Genomic DNA, 11,043 nt, shown 5'->3' with positions numbered 1-11,043 from the left:
GAAATCTTGGGAATTTCCTAAATTAATTTTAGAAAACATATGATTCGATTATAATAACTCTAGCTTTAGCTTATAATGTGTGTTATAAAAGTTCTCAAAATTGATTAGAAAATTGTGGTTATAAATAACAGTTTTTGAGAAAAAATTGAAATTTTTGGCCTTAGAAAATATTTTGCGTTGGAGTTAAGGAAATTATTGCAAGACTTTTGGACGTGATCCTACCATTTATTAGGTCCTGAAACTATTTTTTATTGATTTCTAAAGTTAAAAATAGAAAAATATCTTTAAATTTATGTTTTATATCGTTGATTTCAAGTGTTTAAATATGAATTATAATAAAATTTGCACAATTTTTATTTTTTTGAAGAACATAAATATGATAGTTTGTTGCTGTAGGAAGAGAAATAAAAAAAAAGAATTGGAAGGAGGAATCGGTACAAATGTAGCGAATCGTTCTGGGATATGTCGCTAGCTTCATAACCATCTTTTCTGAAGATAATCGGTGTCAAACTACCGATTGTATCTTTTTAATTTTTTTATAATTTTTTTTCTCCTTTCTCCTTTTTTCTTTTTTTTTTCATTGAATTTTTTTCCTCCCTACGTTACTTTAATTAGATTCAAATACCCTTAGATTATTATCCTTGTTTTCGAATTTTTTGACATAAATTATAAGAAAATTTTCACAAAAAATACATTTTGTAGAACATAAAGATGATAATTTGGTTTTGTGTATGAAAGAAAACGAAAATTTAACAAAAATAAAGTATAAAATAAATAAAACTAATGATTTAGGATTCTAGATTTAAGTAGAAACTAGCTTCTTCTGCACCACCAACTTTATCTTTGCATGTATCTTGATTGTTTTAGATTACTGTAGAAATTGGTTATTATTAACGAACTTCTAGAGTTACGTAGGAATTTCTCCACAAATAGTACATTAGGCTTGATTAAATATGGGCTCTTTGGGCTGCTGTTGATCCTCAACAGCCTCCTGTCTCGTCCTCCTCCTCCTTGCCTAGGGTTTCTGCGTCTCACTCTGCAAACATGGTACTCTCTTTCTCGCTCTCTATCTCTATCGCTCTCCTCTACTTTACCTTTCTAGGGATCTCTTTTGTGTGCCTAACTGTTGGTTTTATGTTGTATTTTGCAGGCTAGAGGACTGAAGAAGCATTTGAAGCGGCTCAATGCCCCAAAGCATTGGATGCTCGACAAGCTTGGTGGTGCTTTTGTAAGTAAAACCCTCTTCCGCAAATTTTTAAAAAATGAAGAAATTTTCATTTTTTTCATTAAATCTAGAATTTTTGCCTTATTTTGATTGGGGTTTAATGGAACTTTGGTTTCAAATGTACGTGTTTAGGCCCCCAAGCCATCATCTGGGCCCCCACAAAGCCAAGGAGTGCCTTCCCCTAGCTCTTATTCTGAGGAACAGGTTGAAGTATGCACTCACATACCATGAAGTCGTTTTGATTCTCATGCAGCGCCATGTTTTGGTTGACGGAAAGGTCAGGACTGACAAGACTTACCTTCTGGGTTCATGGGTACGTTCTAAAAAATTTCACTAAATTTAGTTCCAATTCCTTATTTTTCTGAATGATTTTTTTTGCAAGGTATCTGTGATGCTTAGAAATGCTTAAAGCTATGTTACTTGTCTTCAGATGTTGTTTCGATCCCAAAAACAAATGAGAATTTCCGTATGCTCTTTGACACCAAGGGTCGGTTTAGGCTCCGCTCGATTAGAGATGAGGAGGCAAAGGTTGGTTCTTTTACATCATTGCTTTCTAGTTTTGTGAATGTACTTTTGTTAGTATTTGTGTAGAATGTTGCCATTGTGCATCGCGTTTTTATACTATAGTGTCATTTTGTTAATTAACAGATCTCACCTAACATGTTTGTCCGAAATGTTTTGTAGGTAACTTAGTTTTGGATATATTGCTGGTAAAATGACATGTTACAGCTTACATCTTGTGTGCAATAGAAAACATCTTAGATTTTAGCAGGAAGAGAACTTCATATGACCCTTTTTGTATTTTTGTTAGTCTATTCAGCTTTAATATTCATTTCTCGTAATATCATAATGCTATAAAGTGTACTAATTTCGGTTAGTTTAAACTACGAATAAGAATTATTTTATTTTTCGTTTTAAATGGTCCTTGTGATCTAGGTTTTTAGTTTTATGTTTATTGAAAGTAGAAAGACTCATGTACATCTTCCAATTAGAATCACTCCAAAATTCATCTGTTTGATCATATTTTGCTGAGAAAGTCGAATGTCCTACATTGAACATATAATTTAAAGTATCAAAATTCTCACAAAATAACCACTAAATTATAACTAAGATTAGGGTAAAATATATAGTATACTATTGACTTATCATTTATTCTGCTTTCGAGATGTTACAGTGTTTGTGGCTAAGAGCACTTTCTGAAATATTTCTAGCTCAGTTTCGTCGTCTACTTTTGTCTAGATAATTAACTATTTGACATGGTATTATAAATTCCCTGAGAAGTTCAAGCTCTGCAAGGTTCGATCAGTGCAGTTTGGGAAGAAGGGCATCCCCTATCTTAACACTTTTGATGGACGCACTATTCGCTACCCTGACCCCCTCATCAAGGCCAATGACACTATCAAGCTGGACTTAGAGACCTACAAAATCACTGACTTCATTAAGTTTGATGTTGGTAATGTTCTCATGGTTACTGGCGGAAGGAATAGGGGGCGTGTTGGAGTCATTAAGAAGAGGGTGAAGCATGAGGGAAGCTTTGAAACTATCCACGTGCAGGATATGCCCTCGGTCATGAGTTTGCAACCCGTCTTGGTAATGTGTTCACCATCGGCAAGGGTACAAAGCCGTGGGTGTCGCTTCCCAAGGACAAGGGTATCAAGCTAAGCATCATTGAAGAGGCAAAGAAGCGACGAGCGGCCACCCAAACAGCTGCTACTGCATAAACAATATGGCAACTATAGATTGTTTTTCCTATAGTTTTAGAATGGTACTTAGTTAAGCAGTTCGACTCCTTTCAGCTTATGCTCGGGATTTTATTTTCTTTCGTTTTGCGGCCGTGTGTTATGGCTATTATCCATTACATAGTTTTTGAGATTGTTACGTTAGATAATAAGATACTTATGTTGTTAGATTATGAACATAAATTCATAGATTTTTGAAGGGTTGTGATTTTCACACACCCTTAACTACTTTTCCCACACCCCTCCCTATTTTTTAGTACTTAATTGGTATCCTACTAATTATTCTTCCATATATACCCTCACCCTATTTAATCTTTCATTAATTACCATAAAAAAGTAGGAAGGGTATATATGGAAGATTAAATAGTAGGAAACCAATTAACTATTAAAAAATAGGGAGGGGTGTGGGAAAAGTAGTTAAGGGTGTGTGAAAATCACAACCCTTTTTGAAAGGTCTAAAACGAAAGTGGAAGATCCATCCTAAAATAGTACTCTCAGTGAGGAGAATTTGTGAAGTACAAAGAGAAGATGAGGTGCAATATTTGGCATAAAATCTCTATAGAGAGAAACAACTGTTGTGCCTTGGCCCGTTTATCAGTGCGGAAATGAGATTCAGATTACAACCTCACCAAATCACACTCAGTTGAACAGAATAAAATACAAGAAATAAAGACACCGAGAAATTTACGAGGTTCGGCAAAAAACTGCCTATGTCCTCCGAGAGATGTTGCTCTTCACTATGAGAATAACTAGTACAAGATACACTTGAGTTAAATCGACATAACCCAAACCCCAATCCCTTTGTACCCTCACAGAATTTTACTAAGAGGCTCACTCTCCCCAAGAGTTTCTCACTCTCACTCTATATTTTTCTACCACACGTTCTCATCCGAATGCACTCTCAATATAAGGTCACTCACACTCATATTTTATTCCCAACATCATGATGTCTTGAATAATCAATAAAGAAAAAGCACCACATTTTCTCTTTTCTTACAATGATGATGTCTTTACTCATGATGATGTCCACCAAACTTTTGCTTTTACTTTGTCTGCAACTTTCATGCAACCCACACCATGTGATATTTCCACCGAAAGCAAACATAGGTCACTTCATTGTTGTTAACACATGACTCATAATTACTCACAAATGTATGAGCCAAACACAACAACAACGTCGTGCTTCTTTTGTCATGCAGCATTGCCATTGAGGAGCATCTGATCAAAGTGCCGAACACCTGCAAATTAACAAAACAATAAGCCACTTGGAGTTCATTGCAAAATTTGTTCATATGTCGTAAAATTTTCTCAATATCTGCTGTTAATCGATCAGCCATTACCATGTCCGGTGACGATCCTTCTCAATTGAGCTACATACTTGGACATTTTATATATGGCTTCCACCTAAATTACCCGAATTCAGTTCTTCGATCTTCGTCAAAATCTTGCCAAGAATAATGAGAAAAGAAAACGAAAGATATCGTATGGAAGTTGCATACCTGCTCAGTCAAATAGTTACTCTCCACAAAATCCACCAGTTGCACATCATTGTTTTCGTTTGCTATCTGTAATATTATTTAACAGTTTCACATAGTCTTAATTTGAATTGATCGACAGATAAAGCAGCTAATTTGGAAAAAAAAAATATGTACTTTAAAGTTTAAACAAAAGAATAATGGAGTTTAAAGTAAAATGAAATAGCAAAGTTATTTACTGTGTAAATTTAGAAGCTTCTCATTGTTCAGCTTTTCCAAGGCCAGTGCAAGCTCTATTGCTGGGTAAAACAAGGGAAGACATGCTAAGAAGTGATAAAGGGAAGTGATTTCCGAACTCCCCTTTTTTCGTGCTCATTCTTGTTTCTTCCTAGCAGTTGGATTGAATAAAATAAAGTAAAATTACGGACGGAAACAAGAGGAGTACTTAAAGAGAAAATGAGAGAGTGAAACATTACTAAACTTGAAAAGAACTTACCACACAATGCATCACCCTTTTTGACATGACCAAACTCGGAGACGGGCATTCGCATGGACTGTAGCTTAACTTTCCCTCCGCGTTTGTTCTGATCCTCATCGGAATACAGACTTAGAGATCGATATACAGAACCAATGGAAACAGAAGAAAATGATATTGGATTCTCAAATGGAGAAAGTATGAAATTTATAGCAGAAAACCTGGTATTCCATAAGTTTTTCAGCATGCTGCCTTTCTACTTCACTTGATTCTTTGAAAAATCTGCATGTTTTCGTGAACTTAAACAACGAATAGATCCGAAAATATCATCAGATTTCGGAAAAAAAAATCAGGTTTAGAAAGACTAATTACTTGGCAAGTCCCTTGAGAGCAACATTGTCTCTGTCAAAGTAGGCATACATGGAGTGGTACACATAGGAGACATTGTATTCCACAGTAATTCAGAGAACAAAATTTTGGTATGAAACTGGTCAGAACTTTGCATACATAGTTGGATCTACTAACCAAAATCAAACTAAAACAAAAGTAGAATTGATATAAATTTTATATATGAGAAAGACTGAAAATGATATATGCACAAATCGAACCGATCAGAAATTCTTAGTCAAACATAAAATAGGTGACATTAAATGGACAATAAATAAGGGCTCTAATTGTGGCTTATTTTATGTACAGTTATTGTGTGTTTAGTGTTCTCTAGTTCTATTGTGACTTAAAAAATTTCACCGTTACGCAAACATGGGCTAGACCGATTAGTTAGGGTAGTGTACCGCTTCACATATGCACCTAAGTTTGAATCCTTCTCTTCTAAATTATTGTAGTTAATAACTAGTTCTATTTGTGCATATTTCGTCATTCGAAAAACCTCAATCTTTTGTGAAAACAAAGGGGTTTGATTATAGTCAAGAAACCAACATTTCTAATGAATATTAAGATTGAAAAAAAGACTAAAAAATTGGAAGAATTTTGAAAACACACTTGATCTGTTCATTGATGGCAGCTTCTGATTTGTCAGAATATTTTTGGCGAGCAAGAGAAGCATGAGGGATAGTGGGGACTAGAAGGAGCTCCTTCTTGACCTCCTCCAATGGATCAAACACCACCTCCAATGTGGGTCTGTTATCAGCCTCTTTTTTTGCAAATATTACCAACCGACCTGAACCATGCACATGTCAGCCTGAGACCGCCAAAAGGCTCGGCCTGTTCGTGATTGTTGGTGAAGAAGAAAGGCTTGATGGTAAAGGCATTGTGTAGAAATTGAGAGAGAGAGAGAGAGAGAGAGAGAGAGAGATTGTGTATTTAACCTAATACTCTGCAGTGCAAATAGATACGTTGTCAATCTTGTTTTTTCAAAAGATGAGAATGATAACCTTTTCCTCCTGATTTTAAAATATACCTTGTTTCGAATGTCAAGAATATCCTTTGTGTAACAATATTTTCATTTTAAAATCAATTTTGGATATGTAAACATATTACAAGCACCTCAAAAATTTTAAATAGAAATGATGTGTGCTTTTACGGAAGCAGGCATCAAGTGTTTTTTAAACATGATAAAAAAACGTTTTGAGTTATCTAAAAGCCTTTTTAATTATTTTGAATATACTTCCAAGATGGCTCTTAGAATAGTTCTACGCATTATAATTTGTTCTTGAATATCATTTTTTTTTCGGTTGAATTTTGGGATGCGTATACTTTCAATTTTCAGTTTTTGCCCTTTCCTTGAAGGGTAAGAAGTTTTAGAGACTAAGGCTTATATACTGTCATTGTGACATTTAGTGCCATGCAAATTGCCCTCACCCTGGAGGGTCAAGAAACTCCTCACAAAGTTACAATAATATAGTACTACGGTTTAGTGGTATTCCTCTTTACTTGTAAGTGAAAAGTCATAAATTCGATTCTCCCCAAATGCGAGTTGGAACCACGTTATTACTAGCCCATTGCGAGGCTAAATCCACCCCCTCCCCTTGTAGATAATATTGTTTGTTTAAAAAAAAAAATTGTTTAATAGCTTAGAAGATTTTGAAAAACTAGTGTAATTAAAAATAGAGTGTTTCTCATAATAAAAGTAGTGAAACTTACATAGAAGAAATCAGGCTTGCAACCTACTAAAGTCTGTGTTACTAAAAAAATTGGGGGGACAAAAGAATGGTAATACATAATCTGCAGGGGTGGGCCGGTATGGCTGCGAGTAATGTACTCCGGGAGTCGGTATGGCACCAAAACCGGCACCGGAATAAGCACCAATTTCACGGTTGTCGGTAGCCATACCAAACTGCCCATGGTGCTGCCAAGATGACGGCGGCCTTGGCTGCGGAAAGCCTGGGTTAAAATTTTGTACTGGATAGGGTGGAACAGCTGATTCGGATGTCCGAGGATACTTATTTTCGCGCTGTTGTTGCGGTTGAAACCCCGGGTCATAAGTAGGGGTACTTCGTTTCTGACCTCTACCATCCCAATTGATGCTGGGTTGATTACTTGCAAAAGAAGGAACAACGACATTGTTGGCAGGGATACAATCTAATTTCTGCATCTTCGCTTGAGAATGAGGAATACTGTAATTCTCCTTTGATTGCAGGTTTTTTATGTGTTCCTCAGTAGATTTTTTGTTGGAATCAAACTCTTTCCGCTTCAATTCAAGCTCTTTGGCTTGAAATTCAAGTTGCCTCTCTTTTGATTTCAGCTTTTGAGCTTGTTCTTCAAGCGATTTTTTCATCAAATTAAATTCTTTCTGCTTCGATTTAAGATCTCTGGCCTTGTCTTCAATCTGGCTCTCTTTCGATTTCAGATTTTTGGTGTCTTCGTCAACCTTGGATAGTGCTACACGTCTCCGATTCTCTTTTAGATTTTCCAGTGAAGCTATTCGCGATTCGATACACCTGGAAGGGTACATGGCCTCTAGGTCGCAATCTTTGATGCATTCAATCACTGCTCTAAGATCAGCTATCTGGTCATTGATAACCTTATCCTTTTCGTCGAGTGATTTCTTTCTCTTGCCAACTTTCCTGCAAAACCTCTTCGTATTCTCCACAAATTCTTCCAATAGCGGTACTGGGGGGAACTTGTCAGTTAACTCGAACATACAAATCCATCTAACAGCTTCAATGAATAGCTTCTTTTCGATAAGCCTTTGAATCAAATCAGGGATAAGACTATGAAGCTCCTTTGTATCATAAGAAGAGGTGATTTCGTATGCAGTAACGAGCCTCATAAAACCCAAAACCTCCAAGCAATTCTCTGCCCCCTTTGCCGCTCTCGCCTTCCACTCACCAGCCAACTTAATTGCTTCTTCTCTCACCTGAGGGCTAATATGTGGTGAGATGCTCTTCAAATTCTCTAACAAATGAATACAACTCCTCCTAATCACAGTCAAATCACAACCAGACTCGCTGTTGTCCACATTCGATTTTGAAGGGTAAAACCCTTGCAATGCATCCAAAACAAATTGTGCTGGGTCCGATGACGCATGAAGAATGGCTGAGATGTCACTACCCACTAAATCGTATCTCTTCAAATGATCATTCAACTGCAATCCTCTAACATCCCTATCGATGCTCCATTGATTACTTGCAGAAGAAGGAACAATGGCATTGTTGACAGAGAGATGTTCCAATTGTTCAATCTTCACTTGACAATGAAGAACGCCAGTGTTCTCTTTCGAGTTCAGGTTTTCCAGGTGTTCTTCGGTGGATTTTGTGATCGAATCAAATTCTTTCTGCTTCAATCCAAGCTCGTTGGCCTGCTCTTCAAGTTGCCTCTCTTTCAATTTCAGATTTAGGGCCTGTTCTTCAATGGATTTTTCGATCGTCTCTATTTTTTGCTGCTTCAATTTAAGCTCTTTGGACTGCTCTTCAAGTTGTCTCTCTTTCGATTTCAGATTTTCAGTGTTTTCTTTTCTAATCCAATCAAATTCTTTCTGCTTCAATTCAAGCTCTTTGATCTGGCCTTCAAGAAGTTGCCTCTCTTTCGATTTCAGTTTCTGGTTATATTCTTCGGTGGATTTTCTGATCGAATAAAATTTGTTTTGCTTCAACTCAAGCTCTTTGGCCTGATCTTCAAGTCGCCTCTCTTTCGATTTCAGGTATTGAGTCCGCTCTTCAGTGGATTTTTTTATCGAATCCAATTCCTTCTGCTTCAATTCAAGCTCTTTGGCCTGGTTTTCAAGTCGCCTCTCCTCCAATTTCAGGTTTTGGGTATGTTCTTCAGTTGATCTTTTGATCGAAATCAATTCTCTTCGCTTTAATTCAATCTCTCTGTCCTGGTATCGAAGTTTGTTCTCTTTCGCTTGAAGTCCCCGAGAGAGTGTATCCAAATGCTTTTCTCCTTCTTCTTTCGATTCTTTGACCTGTTTTTCTTTCAATTCAATCTCCTTCTCTTTCAATTCAAGCTTACATGACCACTCCACCATTGACTTCCGGCGCAAGCAGATATCTTGTTCCTCCATACAAAGTTTCTCCGCTTTCACCTTCAACTCCTTGTCACATTCTTGAATCGCCATTTTCTCCGATTTCAATGCCTCTTCTCTCAAATCGAACTCCGCCTTACGGGCCACCTTTCTCAATTCCCTCTCTTTTAACGCCATGTCCTCCACACTTCTCTCAACCGAATTCAATTTTTTCGTCCTTTGTTCGACTCGCCTCTTGATCAAATCGCCCTCCCTCTCCTTCTCCCTCACAAAACCCTCAACTTCCACCAATCTCTTCTCTTGAACAATCACCGCATTGCTGTGTTCTCGAATCAAGGACTGAAGCGAAAGCAAGTGGTTCTTTTTTTCGTCGACCAATTTCTGAAGTACCTGCAAACTGTTGGATTTCGACTCCATCTCCGAGCTGACCTTCGACTCTTGGATTTCCAACTGCTCGGTTTTGGCTCGGACTTCCTCCTCGCGGTGCTTGAGTTCCCGGAGTCGGGCCTCGATTGAGAGACGCGTGGACTCGAATTGGTCTTCGAGGTCCTTCCACTGTACGGAAAACACAGCGAGGGAGGTTGCATGGGCGTGAAGGCAGTCGTACGCCTTGCGCAGAGTCGACTGCTTCAACTCTGATTCTTTCAAATCGGACTCTATGTTCTCCATTGTCTCCGCAGCATAAACCCTAAGCGAAAACGACGTCGCGGTGGTGGGGAATCGTCTGCTCAAAACCCTAGACACGGAGGATGAAAACGAACGAAAAGAATGCGGTTGTGGTTTGTTTCTCTTGTTAAAGCAACTTCACGTATTGGTTTAAGTAGAAAGGGCAGAGAAGGGAGGGGAGTCCTATTTCCGTAGGGAAAGAGGAGTAGGAGAAAACAAAGGAAACTGGTGTTCCAAGAGCATCTAGGGAAAATAATCCCTTACAAAAAAGGTAACTTATGCCCAATAAAGGTATTTGGGTCAACCACTAAACTACACAATGAGTCTGTTATAATAATATGATGTCGAAATCACTATCTACAAAGTTAAACTTAAAACTTTCACTTACAAATAAAGAAGAATAATAATTGGCATCTACAACTTTTTTTTTTTAAAATAAAAAAATTGTTATATGACAAGCACAATGTCTTGGCCAATTAGCCTAAGCATCTATACTGAAAAATCAAATATGTGGATCTATTTATCAATGCTATAATCTTGTTTTGGACAAATCAACCTTGCATCCATACATAATAACACGTGACATGGAACGTTATCCAGCATTGCATTGATACACTCAATAATTTCTCAATCGAAGTCAACCCCGAAAGAGAGAAGACTGTGGTGGCACTAAGTAATTTCTCAGTGTAATCGTTTGAACATGATGTGGTAATTCACTTATGTACTAATAATTAAAGTGTATCTACTTATCAGTATTGTAATCTAGTAGAGGACAAATCAACCTTGTGTCCACACACACTAACACGTGATGCGACATTGCACTGATACACACAAATTTCTCAATCGAAGTCCAACCCGAAAGAGAAAAGATTGTGGTGGCATTAAGTAATTTTTTGGTGTAATCGTCAAAGCATGACGTGATATTCACGTATATACTGATATATTTATCAATACTATAATCTAGTTAAAGACAAATCACGTATTCTAGACTACTTTGCCTTATGGAAACAGGATCGAAGCTAACACAGCTCCCTGATTAA

The 11,043-nt window shown here is 37.3% G+C and overlaps 1 protein-coding gene, 1 long non-coding RNA gene and 1 pseudogene across 2 annotated transcripts; 1 reads left to right on the top strand and 2 right to left on the bottom strand.

The window, feature by feature from the left end:
• Positions 1-906: 906 nt before the first annotated feature.
• LOC103418502 (small ribosomal subunit protein eS4-like) lies at positions 907-2,951 on the top strand (annotated as a pseudogene).
• A 1,031-nt stretch (positions 2,952-3,982) lies between these two features.
• Positions 3,983-4,827, bottom strand: LOC103419906 (uncharacterized). Its single transcript, XR_011578940.1, has 4 exons — positions 4,679-4,827; positions 4,464-4,529; positions 4,305-4,368; positions 3,983-4,202 (listed from the first exon to the last, which is right to left on the bottom strand). It is a non-coding gene; the product is annotated as an uncharacterized lncRNA (long non-coding RNA).
• A 2,197-nt stretch (positions 4,828-7,024) lies between these two features.
• LOC103419895 (FRIGIDA-like protein 5) lies at positions 7,025-10,006 on the bottom strand. Its single transcript, XM_008357988.4, has one exon. It carries the CDS (start codon positions 10,004-10,006, stop codon positions 7,025-7,027), a length of 2,982 nt encoding a protein of 993 aa, XP_008356210.3.
• Between the last annotated feature and the right edge of the window lie 1,037 nt (positions 10,007-11,043).

This window comes from Malus domestica, chromosome 03 (genome assembly GCF_042453785.1).
Source record: "Malus domestica chromosome 03, GDT2T_hap1".
NCBI lineage: Eukaryota > Viridiplantae > Streptophyta > Magnoliopsida > Rosales > Rosaceae > Malus > Malus domestica.
Note: the sequence above shows the minus strand (reverse complement) of the source record. Positions and strands in the feature narration are given on the sequence as shown.

Coding starts and splice junctions, on each gene's coding strand:
- LOC103419895 (XM_008357988.4), bottom strand. CDS start 10,006: ATGGAGAACATAGAGTCCGATTTGAAAGAATCAGAGTTGAAGCAGTCG.